Source organism: Martes martes (assembly GCF_963455335.1).
Source record: "Martes martes genome assembly, chromosome: 9".
Classification (NCBI taxonomy): Eukaryota; Metazoa; Chordata; class Mammalia; order Carnivora; family Mustelidae; genus Martes; species Martes martes.
The window spans coordinates 119,048,997-119,072,439 of NC_137896.1; the positions used below are offsets into that span (position 1 = coordinate 119,048,997).

The window sequence follows — 23,443 nt, forward strand, 5'->3', positions numbered from 1 at the left end:
CGGTGTCCAGGCTCTACACACCAGCATGGCTCTGTTTGTCCACCTCAAGACGGTCTCGGAGCTGCGGGGCAGGGGCGACAGGATCGCCAAAGTGACTTTCCGAGGTAGGGGACCCCCTGTCTTAGAGGGACCCTAGCTCTGGGCTGATGGCATAAGGCAGGGCAGGGAGGATGAATGGGAAAAGTTCTAGCAGGGTTGGGGCGATGAGGCTTTTCGTGGGCAGCCCTCTGCCCCTGGCCTAACTGGCCACTGTGATTTCCTGACAGTCAGGGTCCCCTGTGTTGCCCTGTCTGCGTCTGTGTTCGTCCCTCCCTGCGCTTGCCAACGTGCAGTGTGCCTGGTAGGGTGCGGAGTTCTCTGCCTGCAGGGGGTCCTGGGCAAGTAGAGGTAAAGACGGCCTCTCCGAGCTCAGGGGGACCCACGGCAAAGAGGCCCAGCCCCGTAGAGCCTCCGTGGGCCCATTCCTCTTCTCCCTCTCCCTCCAGAAGATCTCCTCGGGCTCGGGTGGTGGTGGCCTCTGCAGACTGAAAGCCGTAGCATGGCTCCCCAGAAACCAGGCAGCCAGGGGCTCTCTGGTTGAGGATACTATTGGCTTCTTGTGGAGCTATTGGTGGGCAGGGATCCTGTGAGCCCCACTGGCCTCCCCTCTATCAATTCTCTTCCTATCCTCCTCCCTTCCCATGCATCTGGCAGCCATTTACTATGGTCTATGTGCCAAGCCTGGGGGCTGAGCATGACCCAGGCTCTGTCCTTGAGGAGCCCACCTCCAGTGGGACAGAAGGACCAACAGGCAGACAAGTAGGACAGGTGTTTGATATGATGAGGACGGGGACAAGGGCAGCATGCAAGCCACAGAAGCGGCACCCGACTTGGGCTGGGGCAGAGTGGTCAAGGAAGGCTTCCTGGAGGAGGTAGCCCCTCAGCTGAAACCCAAGGGACTAGCAGGAGGGAACAAGGTGAGGAGGTGAGGGCAGAGCTAGTGCCAGGGATGGGAGGCTGAAGGCTGGAAGAGGAGCTGGAACATGGAACAGAACAAATAGAGGATTCATAAAGCTGGAGCCCAGAGTAAGCACAGAAGCTGAGGCAGGAGAGAGGCGGAGCCAAGGACGTAAGGCTGCCTTTACCCTAAAGACAGTGGGCAACCCCCCGAGGCTTTTAAGTAGAAATAAATAAGGCCGGGCTTTCCTGTGCTTACCGCCCACCTGCCTTGGCTTCTCAGTGGCCACAACCCAGCCCTCTGGGCCAGGGGCATCTCTGATAGCCTTTCACCAAAGGCCAGGGCACTCCTCACTAGACATGGCCTTTTTTCCTGAGAGGGGATGAGGATGGGGGCTGGGGGAGGAGCTGAGAGAAGCCCAGCAGACCAGAGAGCAAAGTGAGCATCGGGCCCAGGCTGGGGGCACATCCGCACCCGGGTTACAAGGGAGAGGTGAGACCAGGGGCCGTAGCCCCCGTGCCCACATCGCCCCCCCATCAGATGGGCTCTGGCGGGAGGCCCAGGTTGTGCACAGAATGGACAGGGGTGCAGGGGATCGCAGCGTCCCTGCGGGCAGGTTGGGGAGGAAAGGGGTGGGCAGGCTGCCTGTTGCTTCCCACACCAGCCCGAGGATGGTTTTGTCTGCAGCACCCTGGATCTGTGTGCCACCTGCTGGCTTTAGGAAAAGCAAGTGTGTCCCTTCATCTGTGAAACGTGTCCCGGGGCTCCACAAACAGCCCAGCATTTGGCCGCTTGGCTCGAGTGCTGTGCTCCTGCGGCCACGACCCGCCAGCCCCCTGTGACAGCAACCAGGCACTTGCAGGCAGAGACACCAGGGCCCGGAGGCAAAGAGACCCCTGTGGCGTCAGTGCAGGGCCTGGGGCACAGACCTCACCCCCTTCCCTGGGTGCTCCATCCTGCAAGCCCCTTTTTCTCTTCCCGGTCAACCAGAGCACACTCTCTGATGTGCCCCCCTTCTCCTTTGATCTCCTTTGATCCCTGGGCCTCTAGCCTCAACCGCCCACATGGGAATTTGCTGGTTTGCACACTGGGCCTTCTGGACTGAGTGGGGAGATCCATTTCCAAGCGGTGCACCTGCAGCAGGCAGCCGCAGACAGAGCTAGGGGAAGGAGCTGGGCATCAGGAAGGGGCCCGTGGCAAACAGATTTCCAGAAAGCATCCTTTGTAACAACCAGAGATGTCTCAGCTGTTCCTCGGCGGCTGCCAGCACCTGACAACCAGAAACACCCCCAGAAGCCCAACATTAACAATAATTCAGAGGAAGCAACCCATTCCAGAAAGTTCCACAGCACCTCCTGGCATACACAGCCTCAGTTGTCCAAGCAAACGGTCACAGGGGGAAATCAGAAACTGGTGAGTAGTCAGAGGGAGAGGATGGCCCTGGGTTCCCCTAGTCCCGTGAGTGAAGCTCAGTGACAGGTTGGGTCCGGGGAGCCCTAGTGGGTTGGGCCCTCTGGCTGTGGCCCAGGCAGACAGGATGAGCTGGTTGGAACATAGCTTGCCCTTCTGTGCTGTGTCCCCCCGGGACCCTTAAGGGCTGCTGTGGAAAAAGTTCTAGATACGGAGTCAGAAGCTCTGGGTCCTACTGGGTTCTGCCTCTCACTTCGCCTCTCTAGTCCTCATCTTTAAAATGGCCACGTGGGTAACAAGCACGTTGCCGGGTTGCTTCAGTGAAGGGGTGGGCACTGGAGGAGGTTGAGGGAAGGGCATTCAGATGACTGCGAGGTCTGCGAGGCACCCCTTTCCGGTGCTCCTGGGGGGCAGCTGCTGGCTCCCAGGGCATCTCCTCTCCAGCCCACCTTCCTCAGGGGAGAGGAGAGCACATCTGAGGGCTTCCTGACCTGTGCCAGGAGTGAGCAACTCGGGCCTGTCCTCTGCTCTGTAGGGACCCCCCCGGCTAAGATGTTCCTCAGGAACCTGGGCCTGGAGGAGACTGCGCCTGAGAGCCCTGTTCCCAGGGGGGCTGCGCGTTCACTCTTAACCTGATTCTGCCCTTAATCCTTCACTCACTATACGTGCAGACGTTTGTGGACAGGCCTGGGACCCTGGGGGTGAAGACACAGCCCCTGCTTGCAGGAGATACAGTCCACTGGGTCACACAGGAGACACCAGAAGCCCTGGCCCCCAGGCCACGTCGTGCACGCAGACCCCAGACCCCAGAGCTTCCCGTGAACAAGATGAGACTGTGGTCCTCAATGAACTCAGAGGCCTGCAGCCAGAATCAGGAGTGGGCTGTCAGGAAAGGAGCCATCTCGATGGCAGGTCACTACTCAAAAAGAAGCAGGAGTCTCCTAGTGTTTGTCCTTTTTCAACTACTAAGTTAGTTCTCAGCATCAATCAAAACAGGGGAACACAGGGTGGGAGAGCCTGTAAGTTCCTCTAGGCCAGCCTCTGTCCAGTGCTCAGCCCATCCAAGCCTGGGGAGAGAACCTCGGCTGCCCGTGAAGTAGCGACAAGCTGTCTGGGGCCAGGCCCATGATCTCTCCGTACTCCCCATCCCCAAGCTTTCTTGCCAAGATAGCGGGTTTGGGGGTTGGATGTGTGAGTTGGGCGTAGTCTGGGGGCCGGGTCTGATCTCCAAGTAATTCACTTGAACTGGTGATTGAACCAGCGGTAAAGGTCTGCTTCATCGAAGACTTCTCCCTCCTCCTCTCCCCAGCCCACCCCACTGCATTCCCATAACCCTGAATTTCTTGTCATTCTCCCAAAGATACAAGCCCTGTATCTCTCCAGACCTTGAGACATTGATTTCTTTTACCTGGAACAATCCCCACCTTCCATCTTGAGACCACGCATTAATTCTGTCCATCCTTCAAGGCCCAGCTCATATGTCACCTCCTCTGGGAAGCCTTCCCCCTCCCTTGCAGTGCTATGTGCTTACTCCTCCCACAGCTCAGCTAGGGCACTTGGTATTTTAGAAATTGCTGCAGTTCTGGGGCCCCAGAGGGAAGCTGACCCCATTCCCTAGCAAACGCGAGGGAGCCCAGCTCTGGCCCACAGGTCAGAAGCAAGTGGGGCCACGTGTGGCCCAAGCCCTTCGTAGAACACGCTCTTTCTGAGCACGGCTGCATATAACACGTGGTATAGAGTGGGGTTTCATAGGCGAACCAGGGTCCCATAACCGGATAGGGGAGCAGAGATATGTGGGACATTAATGGGGAAATGTCAGACTCAGAAGGGCCAAGGTGTGCCTAGGGTTGGGCCGTAAACTTCAGCCTGTTCAGGGGGTGGCAGCTTCCTTCTTACACAGGTGGAGACGCAGAAGGAGGGGTGAGGGAGGGCTGCTGCGGGAGGCCAGGCCATTCTGGGTGAGGAACTGATGGGACCAGAGGCCAGAGGAGGGAAATCCCAGTTGAGTACCCTGACTGGGAAGCCCCAGGTTGGGCTGGAGCGGAGGCTGCAAGGAAGTTGAGACGGGATTGGAGGGGGCAGTGAGGGAGATGAGCCAGAATCCATGGGGTCAGGTGAGAGAGTGCTGGGAGGAGGTGGGATCCCGACCTCGGCACGGGTGACAAGATGTCCCCACTCATGACTGTGCGGACCACCCGGATTCCGAATTAGATTTCTTCTCCCCATTAAAATGGAGGAGCTCTCCCTCTTAATGAGAAGTAGGACCTCTATCTCGAGGCTTCCCTGCCATCCCTGGTCCTGCACCACATCTCCTCTCTGAGAGTTTGTGGGCTAGGTGTCACCCCCCACAAGGGGGTAGGCATTGCCCCCATGGAAGGGGATGAAGGGAGGGACCCTTAGGACAGACTCTGCCACCCACACTGGCTGTGAACCCAGCTCTGTGCGTCTGCTGTGCCTCCCACCTCCTCCACTGTACCAAGCACACAGGCCCCTCACCCCCTGGGAGTGAGGCTGGGGACAGATCTTCTCTGTCCAAATTCCCAGGTGGTAATTGCCCCTCCTCCCACCCAGAGCAAGCCAATGCAGACTCAGAGAGAAGGCAGAGCGCACTGGAAAATCCCCAGGCTTCTCCTGCTCTGATGAGGGTGTTTTCATGATATGGAAGTGACTGTAAAATTGTGTCCTGCTACAAAGGCCCTCAGCAAAAATGCTTTTGGAAATGTGCTCCAGAATAGGCTTGCAAATAATTTCCCTGAATTGCGATGTCTTCCTTGGTTGTCTCACCTACCTTTACTCATAACATAAAAGCTACAGCCCTCCCACCTATACCCATGGCTGGGCCTAATCCCTTTTTTATTATTAATTCTCTATGATGGAAAGTCTCAAACACACACAAGAGTTGAGAGAGTGTTGCGTTGGCCCCCAAGCTCTCCCAGGGCAGCCTTAACATCCGTCAACTCCTGGCCAGTCCTGTCCCATTTGTTCCCCTCCTCCTCCCATACCCCAAATTATTTGGAAGCGAAGCCCAAACGCCACACCATCTCATCTGAAAATATTCAGTACGAAGCTATAAAAGACGACTCATTTTTTTTTAAACCCACATATTACATCACTCCTAAAAAATAACCCCTTCATACTACCAAATATTCAGTCAGTGATCAAATTTCTGATTGTCTCATTGATGTCATAATTTTTTTCCTGGTCATTAAAAGCTACATTTTCATCTGCTTTGTAAACCAAGGATTTTATCAATCATTCATTCACTCCTTTCATTCATCCAGATCGTAATATTCAGTGAGGGCCAGCCATGTGCCCTCAAGTGTTATTTTAGGCATTGGTGTGACAGCAATAAATTAAAAAGACTTGGTCCTTGCCCTCAAGGGGAAGCCAGTCATTGCCCCAGTCACCACGAGCAGCATGAAGAATATTCTGGAAAGGGAGGTGCAGGTGCAAGGCAGCATGAGGCAAGGGAAGCCCACGGGGACCAGGAGGTCTGGAAGCCGCCCTGAGAGGGCGCATCAGGACTTGCTCGTTAAAGATGGCAGAAGAGCCCTTGGAAAGGGAGGTGGGAGCAAACCAGCAGCACTGGTGTTGGCCAAAGTCAGCTGCCCTGAAGCCAACAGATGAAGCTGGGCGGTACTCGGGACCAGGGAAGAGATTTTACTGCAGGGGCATGGGGGATGGGCTGATATTTAAGCTGACTCTTTTTAGCTGGGACAAAACCTACAAATGGCCCCATTCCAGGCAGAAGGGCTAATATCAGTACAGATGAAATGGCGTGGAGCTGAATCAAGGGTTTAGGGAGCAGGGAGTGCTTGCTCGGGATGGGGTGGGGTGCCCTGGAGGGAGGCGGGGGCCCAAACACAGAGGGTTTGAACTTCTGCTTTTTAAGTGAATAGGAGTCTGATGCTTTTAGTAGAAGAATGGGCAGGGGACATCTGGTTTTGGAAAGGACACTCTGGATGTCAGGACTCCAGACCAGGAGCCTAGGGAGGAAGCTGGGGCAACCGTACAGGCAGAGGACTGTGTCTTAACAGGGAAGCTGTGGGTTTGGACAGAAGAGATGACATCGGTTCAGAGAGGGGGTAGTGAGTCTGGAGTTGATAGTGAGCAAGAGGGCAGGACCAGAGTGTCTCTGGATTTGGTACTGGGGTACCTGGATGGGTGGTGAGGCCGCTGGTGTAGGAGGGGAGCGTGCCATGCAAGGAAGAGCAGGTTTGGGGGTGGAGGCACAGAAAGGACAGACTTGTCTGCCAGTCATTCTAGTGAAAATGTCCCCCAGGATGCCAGAGATCTGGCTTGGTACAGTGAGTGCCCAGGGAGGTAGTTGGAGCCCCGTGGTTTGGGAGTCCAGGGGATACCTGAAGGTCTAGGAGAAGGTGAGATATGCCTGAGTCCTTAGAGGGCTGCTTTGGGGTCCAGTGGAAAAGGCGATATGTGTGAATGGCTCTACACGCTGTAGAGTGCTCTGTCAGTATAAGGATTTGGCCATGCATCTCAAGCACCTGCTGCAGACTTCTAGAGATACCAGAGTGGAACAGACTGTGACTCTCAGGGACTCCATGGACTGGGGGATTTGCAGGGGGTGGGGGGTGTGGGCAGAGCCTTGCTTGATCCTCCTTGGGATTCCTGCTGATGCCCCGAATTTTGCCAGCCATGAGATGATGGTGTGGAAACACCTGGAGCCACAAAGCAGGCTCCTCCAGGGTGGGCAGCTGGACCCCCACAGTGCCTGGCACGGAGCAACCCAGGGTAGAGATGATGCCTGAAGGAGCAGGGCCCACAGGTGCAGCGGGAACAGAGGCAGTGAGGGGAGGGGCCCCTCTGCAGTCCCCATCCCGGCAGCACGAGGCAGTGACTGTTCCTCCCACTGCCAGTTCCAGAAGGGTCTCTAGAGACAGAGAATACCATGTGATCAGTTTTACCTAAAGCTCTTGTCTGCTTCCTGCCTGGACTGATCCACCCTCGAGACAGTGGCTCAACAGTCTTTGTTCCTATTTATTTATTTATTTATTTATTCAAAGCAGAAAGGCTTAGTTGAAAGTTCCACTCCCTGGCTTCCACCCCCGTGCCCCAAGCTAAGGTTTAAGATAAAATCAGGACTATAGTTTTAACAATATTTTACCCCATTAAGAATGTAAATAATCACTTTCCCACCATGCCTTATTATATGCCCAGTGCCTGGCTTAGAGCAGGGACTCTATACAGCTTGTGGATCACTAGGACCACAGGTTCCTCTAATCTGTCACAGTCATGGGGTCACCTGAGACCTGGAAGTTGATGAGTGTGTAGCGGGCACTGTCCTAGGCTCAAAGGGAAACACCACGCTTTCTCTGCCTGTGCCTGGGTCTGAAAAGTAGGAACTGGGGCAAACAGATAGTTACATAGCAAAGTCAGAGTTTGAGTGAACACTTAGAAGGAAGTATAGGTTTAAGCTGAGCCAGAGAGAAGGGGTTTATAATCCTTGCCCCATCCCCTGCCTCGCGGATGAATCCCTGACATAAGCTGATTTCTACTGTATGTGCCTGGGTGTTGACAGGATGGGGAACGGAGAGACAAATGAGTGAAGGCGGAAATTATATTTGAATGAGATTTGTGGACAGTAAAGTGTTTGAAGTAGATGGATCCTCCCTCTGGCTGAGAAATGGGGAAAAGAGAAGGGGCAACCTTACCTTTGGGAGGTCCAGGGACTCTGCATAACCCAGGTCTGGCTCTGTGAGTCGTTGGTCATTTTCAGAGAGAACAGTATTTAAGGAACATCACTGGGGGAAAGTGTTATTACGGGAGATAATTACAAACAACTAGATGAGAAAATCGTTGGGGATATAGAACACGTGACAACACCATCAACTGCCTTGACCTAATTGCCATTTCAAGGACATTTCACTCCAAACTGAAAGACACACATTCTTCTCAAATGCATATGGACTAGTCATCAAGATAGATCGTATGATGGGAGGTTAAACATGTCTCAATATATTTCAGATGACTGACATCCTCCAAAGTATGTTCTCTGACCCCACCAGAATTCACTTAGAAATTAGTAACAATAAGAGATCTTAAAAAGCTCCAAATATTTGGAAATTAAACAATATCCTTCTAAATAACCTGTGGTCAGCGAAGTAAACAAAAGAGAAATTATAGATCGTTTCCAGCTGAATGATAATGAAAATATGACAGGTCAACATTTATAGTTCTACATACCTGTGGCAGGAAAGAAAGAAATCTAAAAACAACGATCTAGGTTTCTGCCTTAAGGAGCTACTAAAAGAAGATCGAATTAAACCTAAGTCTTAAAAACATCATGCTAATTGAATAAGCCAGACACAAAAGACCATGTATCATATGAATCCATTTATACCAAGTGCCTCGAACAAACAAACCCATAGAGATAGAAAGTAGACAATTTGTTGCCAGGGAGTGGGACAATGGGGAATGACCACTAATGAGTGTGGGCTTTCTTTGGGGGTGATACAATATTCTGGAATTAGATAGTGGTAAAGGTTGTACAACCTTGTAAGTGTACCAAAATCACTGAATTGTACACTTCAAGTGGGTAAATTATATGGTTTGTGAATTATATTTCAATAAATAGAAATAAATACAACCCAAAAATACTAAAACCAAGAGAATTTTAAAAAAAGAAATAAGAAAGCCAACAAAGCTGAAAGTGGACTCTTTTGAAAAAATTAAAATATAGATGAACCAAGAGTGACCAAGGGAAAAAAAAGGCAAGAAAATGCAAATTACTAATATCAGGAATGGACGAAGGGATATCATTTCATTAAAAAGAAAATAAGAAAATACCTTGAATAACCGTATCTCACTAAGTTTCTACAACTCAGATGAAGCGGACAAATCCCTTGAAAAACACTGTACCAAACTGGTACAAAAAGAAATGGGAGATCTGAAGAGTCCAGGATCTATCAAAGAAATGAAATTCAAAATAAAAATGATGATCATAATGATGGTAAACTGCTTTCCCATCAAGAAAACTTTAGATCTCCATAGCTTCACGGGTGAAATATTTATTTAGAAATATTTAGAAGTAAATATTTCTAGAAAATATTTAAGGAAGAAATAATATTAGTATTACACAAACTTTTAGAAAAACAGAAGAAGGAACACTTTATAACTCATTTTATGATACCAAACCCTGATAAAGACCTTATACAAGAAGAATATTAGAGCCAAATCCCTCATGAACAAAGAAGTAAAAATCCTTAACAAGATATTAGTTGAGTTACAATCCATGAAAGGGATAACACATTATGACAAGTAAATTTAATCCCAGGAATGCAAGGCTGGTTTAAAATTAGGAAATTAATCAAAGTATTTCACCATATTAATACATGACAAGAGAAAAACCACCAACAACGCTCAGCAAAACGGGTAGAGGGGGAATCTTCCTTAATCTCCTAAAGAACAACTACAAAAGACATTGGGCTAACATCATACTTAATCCTGAAACAAAAAATATTTATACACAGAATATTACTCAACGATAAAAATTAAATGAATTACTGATCTATGCAACAACATGGGCGATTTACAAAAATATTACATGGACCAAAAGAAGCCAGACACAAGAAAGTACATTCCGTACAACATCATTTATGTAAGGTTTAAACAGGCAAAACTAACCTTTGGTGATAGAAATCAGAGCAGTGGTTACTTATAAGGGGTAGAGACTGACTGGAGAGTGAGAGGGGTGAGGCACCATCTTAAGAAAATAGAGATATCCTAAATCCCGATTATAGGATGATTACACAGGTATGCTCAGTTATCAAAACCCACTGAGTTGTGCACTTAAGGTCTGTGAATGTAAATTTTACCTTGTTAAAAAAAGAGCTAATCACACCTAAAATACCTAAAACTTGAAAAATATGTAAATGAGGAAGAAAATTGTTTCTGATTATATACTACTAAAAATAAGCTAACACAATGTGATTCACAGTAGCGAAGGCCATTTTTATACTTGAGATGTAACTTAAATGTCAAAAGCAAGAATAAGACCCTTTAATGGAATAATAGCCCTTTTTTAATTGGGTGATGAATTATGTCCCAGGTGTACAAGCACTACGATTTGCTCCGTTTTATGGATGAAGAAACTAACAAAGAGAGGTTAACTTCTTCAAGGGCACATGGCTAGCAAGTGGTAGAGCTGGGGTTTGAACTCTGGCGGTCTGGTCCAAGAGCCTTACCACACTCTCCTGTGGTCCCCCATGCTTGCAAGGGACTTGACACTTGACTCTGTTTCAGTTTCCAGTTCCAGGATGTAGGCTGGTCCAGGGTAATTTCCCTGGGTTAGAGATGATGGCTCTGAGACCCTGAGGGGTGGGAGAGCCAACTTCAGATGCGGGTCCAGGAACTGAGGTCCCTGAAGCTTGTCCTCAGGACATCCGCTTTCTCCTATAGATGGCCCAGCAGCCCACCCTGTGTTCTTTCAGGAACCCAGGACCCCCTTCTCAGATCTACCTTCAGTGGGCTGCTCCCTGAGGGGAGACCTTTTTCATTTTCCCCTTTACCATCAGAACTCGCCTGTCCTGTGTCCTGCTCCTTCAAGGCTCCATTCGCTGCTCACACTCACAAACACTTGCTCACACGGTCCTCTCTGCCCGGATGTCCCTGTCACTCCCATCTCTCCAGGGTCCATGCCCCTGCCTCTGCCGTGTCTTCCTTGATCTGCTAAGCTGAGGTCATTTCTCCTTCTCCTGTGTACTCATTTTATTCACACTCTGTTGCCTGCGAATGATCAAATTTTGCCTTGTACAGTAGTCTTTTACATGTCTGACCTAACCCCCTTCTGGATTGTAATAAGCATCTTCAGTCAGCGTCCCATGACAAAATCTCTTGTAGAACCCCTGTCCCCTCCACGCTGACACAGGAGGAGCAGAAGACCGACCCCCTTGCATGTGGGAATGGATGAAGGCACACCCGCTAACAGGCCAGTCCCCACACACCTGCCTTTTCCCAAGGTCTGGCTCTAACATGGTCAACTGTCAGGAACACGGGGCTGTTTGGGTCCGACAGGGCTCTTGATACCCTAAAGTCATATCACGTGAAAGACTAGCACTCCGTCCTCCAAATGAGACAAGATTTGGGCTCACCTTCATCTAGGAAGGTAGCAGCGGGAGGGATATTTTAAATGGCAAACAGCATACCAGATAGATACTTCTGTGAAGCTTTGGAACCTGAGTCCCTCCATCTGGGTGTATCCAATGTCGCAGAACTTCTTCTAGTCGTGAGCTCAGAGTCTGCTCTCCAGACTTCATCTATTGACAGAAGGAGGAGTTTACTCCAAACCCAACAGCTCGGCTATCCTACGAGCAGCTGCCTCTGAAGGAAGGGGGTGCCGTTCAATCTTCCCCATCTCTCACTCTATCCGCAAAGCCTCCCCGCTGCAAAGAGCAGGCTATTTTCTTTCCCTCAAGCCTCATTCTCAATCTTCTCCGTGGCAAGGAAGGTGATTGGATATTGGGGTTTCAAATGGTTTTGTCTGAAAGCCATTTAAGAGGGAACAGAAATGTCAACATGACCCATGCTGAGTGGAGAAGATGGCAAGTGGAAATGAACTTGAGAGGAGAGATGGGGTTAGGAATCCTCATTGATAACTTGCCAGGGATGACAGAGGTCCCCTGCCTCTGTCCTAAGGCATACAAAGGACCACCAGAATGATCCCTGGCACTGTTTGCAGAATTTTCCCCTAAAATGCGGCTTTTCAAAAACGCTTGAGGACATTCTGTTTCTGTACGATTGATTTGATTCAGTTTAGCAAATCTTTTTTTTTTTTTTTTAATATCTAGAGGTAAAATTTAGCTCATCCCGTTTGACAATATTCACATCTAAATCCCCAGAGCCCGAGGCGATGAGGTTTTACTGCACTTCGGAACAGAGCCCCGATGCAGAAATTCTGCAGTCGCTCATTTCACTGCATTTTATGTCCTCTCTATTAATAAGGCCACAGGAAATTCGCACCCGGGGATGGGTTTGCGCCTCTGTGGCTTCCTGCACCCGGTTGGGCGGTCCCTCCCTGCCTCCGCCTTGGCTGGGCTGCTGGGTGTTCACTCCAGGAAAGCCTTGAACATGGAAATATCCAGGTTCATTACCATCTTCGAGCACAAAGAGACCTTTGGTGATTCAGAGCGCCAGGTCCTCGGGGAAGCCCCAGTGCACACATAAGCACTCCCGAGTCCCCATATATATTGTGTGTTACCTGTGGGGAAAATTGCGAGCAGCTCAGGCACCATCGCTCATGCTTTCCTGTCCTCCCCTGGCTGCCCTGGGGTTAGTGGGTGAGATTTTTCTTCCTGGTTTGTCAGTTTTGTTTTGTTCCTGGCCAGTGCTAGAGAGTCTTTGTTTTCCATCTGTCTCGTTCACACATCTATTTTCTGTGTATCTAGTTCTGTTTTATAGATTCTTCCTGATTATCTGAGACACAGCCCCTCCCCCAACATGCTATTCCTACACACACACACACACACACACACACACCCTTCCACAGACCTCCACCTGTCTCTGACAGCAACCCCCTGGCCTCCTCCTTATCAGGAGGTAGCTACATACTTGCTCTCAAGTTCAGAAGCCCAGGCAGGCCCTGGAGATCTCTGGATCAACCCCTTTTCTTATGTGAACAAGGGAACCAAGGCCAGGGGACGGAAGTGGCTCCCAGGGGACCGAGCCCCATCGTAGTGTGGGGTCAGAGGGGGCTCGCTCCAACCCCTCCCTGGCCTGATGCTGGCCATGCCAGGTCAGTGTATGCGCCCCTCCCATGCCCACTCTGCTGCCAAGTCCTCTCCTGGGTCCCCAACTTGCCCATCAGTGACAAGCCCAACTTAGCCTCGGAATGGGGCTGAATTCACCCTTGAGATAGTCCTTTAATGACATGGACCACTGGTTTATGTCGGTGGGAATGTCAAAGCATTTTTCTTTCCATGACAAAAGCAAAGCACGGTCATGGAAAAAAATGCCAAATTTAAGTGTATATAGTCAAAGGCCAACGTATACCGCTTCCAATCTCTTCCTGCTCCCCCTAGCCAGAGGTAATCGTTTCTAGTGGCTGGAGATCTTTGTCTCTTCACAGATAGAAGAATTTGATTTGGGATTTGGGGATGGGGCAGTTGTATACAGGATTCTATTAAACATACTACCCTCTTTTGGGGCGCCTGGGTGGCTCAGTGGGTTAAAGCCTCTGCCTTCAGCTCAGGTCATGATCTCAGGGTCCTGGGATGGAGTCCCGCATCGGCCTCTCTGCTCAGCGGAGAGCCTGCTTCCTCCTCTCTCTCTCTCTCTGCCTGCCTCTCTGCCCACTTGTGATCTCTGTCTGTCAAATAAATAAAATCTTTAAAAAAAAATACTACCCTTTTTTTACCCCCTCCCTTTGGTTTACAATTGAGAGACAAAAATAAATTAATCCTAAATAATATTTCTTTTTAATGCTCCCTATCTCTGGGTTTCTCCTTGCAGAGATGACAAGTCCTTCCCACATGCTTCCATCCCACAAACACCAAAAAACAAAAAATCTCCCCCAAAGCAATGTTTATCCTCCCTTCTCTGCATCACTTCTCTGTCTCACACAACATGGTATGTCGGTGTATGGATTGTATGGTATTGAACGGGCAACCCGTTCTAGGTCCTACTAGACCATCGGCTCCCTGCGGGCAGAGGTCCTGGGCCTTGTACCCACCCTTTTATCCTGAGGCTCCAGGATAAAATTGGTCCTGGCCCATTGTAGGCTCCCGCAAATGTTTCTCAAAGTAAACTGAGGTGACCCGTGCATCATACACACTGCCTGGCCCATGCCCCCCAACCCTGTCCTCCATCCCTCCTGGTTATGGTTCTTCCAGCAGAGGGGCCGGTCCTCACTGGATGGGCTTGAAGAGCAGGTAGCTTGGTTTCTGCCCTGTCAGGTGGTGTATGGACGTGGGCCGGTGGGAAACTGTGTGTCCATATCACACTCGGTAGTACCCGTGCTAGTGGGGAAAGGAGGGGGTGACATGTGGGAGAAAGCATCCGAGGCTTTCCTCTCCGAGGCCGACAGAAAAATGAATGAGAAAGTTCTGGGGCAAGGGATGGTGGGGAAGGCCCGTGGCTTCTGGGGGGAGAGGGGCTGGGGCAGGCCTGGTTGTGGCGGGGCCTGGCTTGGGCAGGAGCTTCTGGGCCTGGCTACAGACAGAGTCACAGAGGAGGGCGGCCAGCTGGCAGGGCGCCCACCGCCCTGGGGACCAGGCTTCTGCTCAAAGCAGCTGCAGGCCAGGGGAAGCCAGTGGAGCTGAGGAGACAGCAAAAGGAGACCAAGAAAGCCACCGAGAGAGCAACAAGGTGAAGAAAAGAGTCCTGGGTTCTCCTCTCATGTCTGCCTCTGACCAGACTGTCCCTTCTTACTTTAGCATCCCTATGTGTAAGTTGGAGCTAGTGGCCTTTGACCCGCTTACACCACAGGGCTCCTGAGGTGGGCGGAGAAGATGGTGTGGGCGCTTGCCTCAGCCTGGAGAGCAGAGCGCAGGCCACAGAGCCCCTGGCTGGTGACGAGTGCTATGTGAATCCGAGTGCTATCCTGGTGACTGCCGGGAGGAGAGGTCTGACCCCAGCTTCTCTTCCTCTGTCCCCACCCAGGGCAAGCCTTCTACTCCCGGGTGCTGGAGAACTGCGAGGACGTGGCTGACTTCGACGAGGTAGGACCCTTGGGGACCGCCCCCCCAAGTCCTGGCCAGGAGAGCCCAGGGCAGAGTGACTGACCCACAGAAGGGCAGTGTGGTCCCAGTCCATGGCTTGCTGCCCTCTGGGGGACTTTTGTTCTCCAGAGAAAGGGCCTAGAGGGGTCGGAGGCCTGAAAGTGAGCCCTGGCTGAGGGCCCGGCCTCTCTCCAACAAGAGGGGCTTCCCTCCCCATTTCTCTGGGCACATGGAGGGCTCAGGCTAAGCCCACCTGGGCTTCCAGAAAGCCAGTCTCATAGAGACGTCACCCTCGCCAATGTAAGAGCGATCAGGCTACCTATCCCACTGTGTCTCCCCCAAAAAGCTATTTTCCTTGAACCTCAGGTTCAGAGGGTTGAGTAAATCGTTTGCCCCTGTTTATGGTCTATGGGCACAGCCAACGTGTATGAGGGCGTTCAGCCATCCTGGTTTGTCTGGGACCGAGGGGGTTCTTGGGACACAGACTGGAAGGGATAAAAATAGGAAAAATCCTCATCTTACTCAAAAGAGTTGGTCATCCTGCATATCCTTTACCTACTTACTCCTCCAGAGAAGAAACTCCAGCTTGCCTCTAACCACCCCCAACCATCAGAAAGGCACTGAATATTCTTACACATGTCCCCTTTGGACTTCTGTGAACATTTCTCTGGAATATTCCCCAGAACCTGAAACTGCTGGCTCACGGGATTTGCATCCACTTAAGCTTCCTTAGCATTGCCCCGGTCTACACTCCCACCAGCAATGCATACAGATCCCTGGTTCTCAATCCTTATCTACACCTACTGGTATTTAGCTTTCTGACGTCTAACAGTGGTATCTCATTGTCCTTTTAATAATACATTTAAAGTTTCCTCTTTTGTAAATTGCCTGTTCATATTCTTTGCCTTTTCCCCTGTGGGTGTGGCTGTCTTTTTCTTATTGATTTGCAGTAACTTTTTATATGTTTGAGATATTGACCCCTTGTTTGGATTTAGAGACTGAAATTTCTCTCCGTCTGCCATCTATTTATGAACTTTGTCCCCTCCCTGACTAGGAGTCCTTAATCCTGGTGTGTTTTCAAGTTTTGCTAAAGACCTCTTTACACTCTTCTAGGTTGCAGGTACATTTCCCTACATTTTCTGATTTTATAATTGTATTTTCTTTTCTTTTACCTTGTATGTGGTTTTAGAGAGGGGTACAGTTTTATTTTTCTCCATATGAGAAACCACTTTTCCTAACATCAATTTGCTGTGCAATCAATCACCTTCTCACCATTTAGGGTCTATGTCTTAGCTTTCTATCCCATCCCTTTAATCTGTTTGTCTGTTCTTGAACTTTACCACACTGTACTCATTAATGTGGCATTTTTGTATGTCTTAGTACCTGATGAGGCAAATTCCCTCTGTTTCCTCTTCTTTTTTTGAGGGTGAATTATTTGTGGACCTTTATTCTTCCAGACAATTTTTAAATAAGTTCATCAGGTCCTTCCAAAAACCAACTGGAATTTTGATTAAGTTCCATTGGACTTAAAAAATTAATTGAGGAAGATGTCAATCTTTTATAATAATAAATCATCTATTCAATTTATCCATCATCATTTACTAACATTCTTACGTTTACTGCAAAGAAGTCATATGATCTTGATGATTTTCTTCTCTTTTTTCAAAATAGATTTATTTATTTATTTTATGGGGGGGTAGGGGTAGGGGCAGAGAGAGAATATCCAAGCAGACTCCCACTGAGCAGGGAGCCCGATGCAGGGCTCCATCTCACAACCCATGAGATCGGGACCTGCGCTGAAACCAAGAGTTGGATGCTCAACCAACTGAGCCACCAAGACGCCCCAAACTTGATTATTTTCTGGATGCTTTCTGGTTTTATTGTTATCATGAATGGTGTCTTGTTTTTACTACATTTTTTAGTCGATTATTGTTGACCTAGAGAAATGCTTTCTTTTCCTTTAGAAGTCCCCCTGTTACCTAACAAACTTGTTGAAGTCTCTTACTTGTTTTCACAGTTTGTTCTGTTTCTAATGTAGGTGATCATCTCATCTACATCTTAACTAAAGAGGTTTGATCTCTTTCCTATCAGTCCTAGCCTATCAGTCCTATCCCCTTACTTCTTTATCTTTCCACAGAACATTGATCATGATCCCTAGTTCTATGTTGGACAGTAATGGTGATTAGTAGGCATCCTTTCTGTGCCTCTAGTATTAAAAGGAATGAGTGTGTCTAAAATTTTGTCATCTTATATACTTGCTGTTATAGGATCTTACTATTTAACCTTGTCTAACTTGTCTGCTAAGAGTTTTTACTTGAAAAGGTTCAAGTTTCTTCTGCATCTATTGAGACAATTATAACTTTGCTCCCTTAGTATATTCCATAATGTTAAATACTTTAATACACTATTATATTCAACTGCCAAATATTTCTATGCAGCATTTTTGAAGCTACATTTGTAAAATTTTCATCATTTGATAATGCATAAAATTTTCTGAACAACATGCATAAAATAGAGACTTCCTCTTTCTTGACCTTTTGGAAGAACCACATGTAGAGGCATCTAAGTATGGATGGTTTGGGGGAGGGGCCTCTTCAACCCCCTTTTCAATTTCTCTGTGTCTTCTTGCACCAGTTTTGGATTTTTATATTTTTATATTTCATCTAGGTTTTCAAATTTATGAGCATCTATTTGATTGTAAAGTTTTAAAATTGTTTTTAAAATGTTTTTTTGTGTGTGCGTGCCTTTAGTTATTTCCTCCATTTTATTCCATACTGCATTTATTTTTAGCTTTGCTCTGTTTTGCCTGGTCTTGCTAAAGATCTGTTTATCTTATTAATCTCTGTAAAGAACCAGCTTTTGGCTTCATTCATCTCTTCTGTTGTTGACCATTTCATTGATTTCTGCCTTTTTCTTAATTATTTCCCTTCTCCTTGCTTATTTTATTTTGCTCTGTGGCTCTTTTCCTAAACCCCAGAGTTGAAGGCTAAGCCTGTTATTTTTAACTCCTTATTTCTTGATAAATGTATTTAAAGATATAAATTTTGCTGTGTAATAGCTGCATCCTACAGAAATGTATATGTAGTATTTTCATTATCATTTTTTATATTCCTTTATGATTTTTTATATTCCTTTCATTCAGTGTTTTTTATATTCCTTTATGATTTTCTTTTAAAACCGAGTTATATAAGGAATGTTATTAAGTTTCCAAATGTGTGTGACATGTTAGCTCCTTATTCTTTTTTTCATTTCTGGTTTTCTTGCATTATGATCAAAGTGCCCAATCTGTATGATACCAATCCTTCAGAATTCATGGAGACCTTGATTATGGCCTCCATGCATGGTCATAAACGCCCCCTCTTCCCAAGGAATGTGCTCAGTGGAGGGTTCTCTATGGAGTGCAATGTAACTCCCGGCTTATTAGTTATACTATTCAGTTCTTCACCTTTTCTGCTTATTTCTCTCTGCTTGATCTATCAGTTTCAAAAATGATGGCAATAAAATCTACTTCCACAATTGTTGATTCGCATGTTTCTCCCTGTGGCTGTCAGTTGTTTCTTGATGTGTTTGGAAACTGTATTTCTAGTAAGTTCTACAGGTTCATGATGACTGTATCTTCTTGTCTATTTTTTCTCTTCCTGGTACTTAATATCCCTCTTTGACTCTTATGATGTTTTTTGCATTAGTTTCTATTTTGCTGGATGTTAAGATTACAATGTCAGCTAATTTTGGTTCGTTTGCCTGGTGTATCTCTTTCCATTCTTTTATTTTCTTGGTATATCTTTGTGCTTCCATTTTCAGTATTTCTGTGTTTTAAATTCAAGTGTCTTTTTAAGGTGTGTATTCTTTTTTTTAAAGATTTTATTTATTTATTTGTCAGAGAGAGAGACAGAAAGAGAGCACAAGCAGGGGGAGAGGCAGGCAGAGGGAGAAGCAGGCTCTCCTTTGAGCAAGGAGCCCAATGCGGGACTTGATCCCAGGACCCTGGGATCATGACCTGCACCAAAGACGGATGCATAACCCACTGAGCCCCCCCAAGCATCCCTAGGGCATATATTCTTAGATTAAATTTTCTCTCCCAGCCTGAGAGTCTCTGTGCTTTGATTATTTTATCCATTTACACCTATTATAATTGGTATTTTGATTTTTATTTCTATCACCACCTTATTTTATATTTTCCACTTACTGTCATTTTTGTTTGTTTGTTTTCTTTTCTCCTTTCCAGCTTTCCATGGGATAGATCAGGTTTTCTTTTGTTAGGTGAAAATTTATACATTCTATTTGTGTTTTCAAGGTAGTCACCCTTCCTTGGTCACGTTTAGGGATCCCTGTTGATAGCTGGAAAACAAACCAGTAATTATAGTTCCTCTATCATGACAAGTATTGTAATACTCTCCTAGTCCTCTTTGATTTCCCTACCTCAGCCCACACTGTCTAGGTTATACAATTTTCATTCTAGGTTCTTATGAATGTGTGTTCTCCTTTTCTTTTATTTGTCCTAGGCTTCTTTTTCTTTTTGAGGACAACAATGGTCTTCACCAGGATATCTGATCACCTTTACTTCTCCTATCTCTTGAAGCATCCCTTGGCTTTTTTTTTTTTCTTCTTATTTGAGTATTTTCTCTAAAAGCAGTTTCAGTTTGGGCCTTTGTGTAGCCAACCTACTAAAACCTTATAAATCTGAGAACAGTTTCTTATTTCTTCAAATTTGAATAAGACTTTCACTAGATATGAAATTCGAGGCTCAAAGTTCTTCCCTTTACTTCAAAATATCAGTGCCTGTTGCTGTTGAGAAGCCTGATAGCCGTCAGGTTCTTGTACCTTTGCGTGGGATCGTTTCTTCCTCCTTGGGGAAGTATAATTCCTTTATCTTTGATATTCTCAAATTTTATGATAATGCGTCTAACAGTGGGGTGTCTTATCTCTCCTGTTTTGCTCTATTTCGTGAGCACTTTTCAAATCCAAGGCTTTTCATCTTTCATTTATTATAGAAAATTCCATCTCTATTATTTTTTTCAAATATTCCTTCCATTCAGTTTTTGTATTGTTCTCGTCTCTGCACCGCATGTTATCAGATGCTGCTACTTCTACCTCTAGCTGTTATTTCTTTGCTTTTAAATTTTTTTGTTTATCAGTCCTTTCCTGCTGTTTTCTGAGGGAGTTCTTCAAAACGATCTTCCAATTTACTAATTTGTTCTTTTTTCCTTAACATTCCTTATTCTTGTTTTATATCGCTAATAAATGTTTTTATGGTCCATTTGGTCTAATGATCCTGCCCCCATTGGTGTTCACTGTTCAGCATCTTGCCTTCCTTTATAAGAAATGTCTCTCCAAGTGTGTGTTTCCTTTGGCCAGTTCAAGTGCCCCTGGTATCAGCTATGCTGTCTGCTGACTGGTACTGGGGAAGCATCAGAGGTGAGCTGGGTCAGGCCCTAGGGGTTGAAGGGCAGGCATGAGCACTGAGGGGGCCCAGTCACCATAGAAACAGGCAAGGTCTCATCTCTAAGCCTTTAAGGAGAAACACGGTGGACAGAAAGCAGGCTAGATTTTTAACCAGCTAGTTTTGAGGTTGCACTGAGAAGTCCACGAACACCTATTTTTTTCAATCCTCATCCCAGTAGGGCTCTTGCCACCATTTTATCAGTAAAGGAGAAGGCAAGGATCAACCCAAGGCAAGGCCAGGGGTCAGTAAAAGCAGAACTCACGAAGATTTCCTCCCACCCATTGTCCCACTGCCAAGCCCACTCCCCGGCCTCCCCGGGAAGCCTCCATCCTCCCCCTGACGCAGATCAGCTCAAAGAGGCTTTGGTCTCTCATTTCTCAAAGTTGTCTATTTGCTTGTTACTTCCTAGAATCCATATTTCCCTCTTGCTTCTAGAGTTTCTCCAAGGTTGAGAACCAGCGGTCCTAAGTTACCATTCTGGCACGAAACAGGAGCTCTGCTGTGACCCCCAGAATAGCTTACCCCTTCTTTCTTGGGCTTTGCTTCTTCTCTTTGGCTCAGCTGGGCTGGGAAGGGCCTCAGAGCAGACTGTTTCCTCTGAACCTGTTATTTAGCTGAGCAGCCACCAGGCTTAGGGGCCACCCAGAACCTCTGCCTCCTCCTCACGTTGGGCCCATCCCACACAGTGTGGCTATGTCTGTAGGCCCAGAACTGCAAGCACAGAGAAGCAAGGCCTTGACCTTCTCTCCTGTGCTCAAGAGTAACCACCAATCATCACAGCCAGCAGGCTGTGCCCTCCCCAAGGACAGTTCTGTTCTAGAAGTCTCCCCTCCTGGCTGTGTGACTTTCAGTTTGTTTCCAAGCCTCTGTTACTCATCTGTCAAATGGGACTGATGGTAGATATGAGGTCTCTTTGTCAAATGATGAACAAAATGAGAGGTGATGGTGACAGTGGACCATGGCTACTTACTATGCCAGCATCTTAGCCTTGGCCTTGCCCCACTATGCAACCTAGGCTTCCTTCCTCTCCCCGTGTCATCAGTCAGGGCCCTGAGAGGAGGGGTTGGTTGAATGGAGACACAGGCAGCCTGACTCAGTCCCTCACAGTCCTGCCTCCCTGGGCCTCTGCCCAGGCTTCCAGGCAGAGCATCTGATTCCCTGTTTCCCATCAAGTTTCCCTGGGGACTTGTCTGTCCAGACCTCAGCTGGTGAGCAACCTGATGCCCCTTCAAAGAGTGCTGCCACCCCTTTCCATGAACTGCATCCCGGACACCTGAGCCACAGGTATACATGACATTCAAAGTTAATCACCGTGTCCTTCCTCTCCCCAGTGCTGCCCAACATGGGGCAAGTGGATACTCGGTCCCTACCAGCCCCAAGCAAAGCACGGGGCCACATTCTGAGCACCTCCCATGTGCCAGGCTAGGCTACCCCAGAGGTAGAGACGGGCTCAATGGTGCTTGAAGATCCATGTAGGAACTTGGGCAGGGGGGAGACTCTGGATCCATAGGGAGAGAGTGGGGAGGGGCCAGAAGCCAGGGAGTAATAGGCAAAAGCACATAGCCAGAGTCAGAGTAGCCCCAAGATGGGGAGAAGGGGTCCTCACTGGGGAAAGTCCAACCTACCCAGGAGCTGACTGGGAAGTTTCTGGTCATCACTGTGGGGAATCCACTGGCAGTTCATGGAATGGGGGCCCAGGATGCTGAGTGACTGGCAAAGCTCAGCACTCCCCTCCCTCAACAGTGCAGGGACTTGTCCATCACTTCCCTGGGGAAACCTCACTGACAATCATGATGGCAGCTTCTGGGAGCAGCACTGCTTCCTGAGCCGTCCTCTTGTCCTCTTCCGTGCAGTCTCCACAGCAACCAGCCAATGGTGAGGCTCAGGCTCAGAGAGCCTGTATCTTCCCAGGGACTGGAAGTAGCAAAGCCAGGGCTCTAAGCCCACACTTCACTTAGATCCGAAGTCTACTCTGGGTGCAGCAGCAGGAAGCTGCTCCTGGGTCTGACCCCCCCAACACCATTGCAAGGCCTTGTTTGGGGGTCTGCCCATGCTCCCTGCCACCACTCCTCCCTCTGAGAAGTGGCCAGAAGTCTGGCTGCCACTGGCCAGCAGGACATTCCTGCCAAGTAGGGGAAGCAGCCCTCCGCCTCTTGTCAAGGAGGGCCCAGGGGCCTGCGTCAGCTCGGCCCCCAGAGAGAGCCTGAAACTGCCGGCTTGCTTAAACCTGTCTCCCCACACTGGGGTGGACAAGTCCTAGACTTCCTTGCTGGTCCCTGGAAGAAACAGCCTGTCTGTGGTTCTAGAACAAGCTTGCAAGAAGAATCTCATTGGCCCCTTGCAAAACTTCTGAGAATCTCTTGGCTTTTCAGAAAGTCTGTTTTCTCACGTTACTGCACCCAGAGCTTTCGGGAACCCGCTCAGGGAGGTACAAAGCGCATCGGCCTAGGAGTCATGAGAATGGGTCTATGGTCCTCATTGAGGTATGAACAAGCTCTGTGACCTTGGGCAGGCCAATCAACCTCTCTGGGCCTCAGGTTCCCCTTTTGTAAAATGGGGAAATACTCCCTGTTCTGCCCGCCTTGTGGGACAGGTGCATGGCTGAAAAGTGAAATAAAAGACAAGATAGCAAATGTCTCTCCCTTCTCTGCCCAGACAAGGGTGAGAGGGGCTGCTGCAGGCTGGGCCGAGGAACCTGAGTGGGGAGGCAGCGGCCTTGGAAGAAAGACAATGCTTCGGACAACAATGGGTGGAAACAGAACCTGGATGGGGTGTCTCCTTTCCCTGAGGCTGGAACCTGAGACCCTCCATTTACCTACAGCTCTGGAGGGCAGGGGTGGGGGTGGGGACAGACTTTATGCCCAGCCAGCAGCTAGCAGAGACCCCTGCCCTGGGGGAATGAGAGTGGTCACAAGGAGCCCACCCCAAGGCAGTCTGATTTGGCTCTAAGCCAGGCCCACGTGGACCGGAGGCCACAGG

The 23,443-nt window shown here is 48.4% G+C and overlaps 1 protein-coding gene across 3 annotated transcripts in view; it reads left to right on the forward strand.

Moving 5' to 3' along the window:
• Nucleotides 1–25: 25 nt before the first annotated feature.
• OTOF (otoferlin) overlaps nucleotides 26–23,443 on the forward strand; it is a gene marked incomplete at both ends in the record, with an annotated part of 92,951 nt that continues 69,533 nt past the window's right edge. For all 3 annotated transcript variants that reach the window (XM_080814466.1, XM_080814465.1, XM_080814467.1), the window contains 2 exons: nucleotides 26–104; nucleotides 14,963–15,021. In XM_080814466.1, the coding sequence (XP_080670592.1) occupies nucleotides 26–104; nucleotides 14,963–15,021 (138 nt within the window). The remainder of the gene's footprint in view (nucleotides 105–14,962; nucleotides 15,022–23,443) is intronic.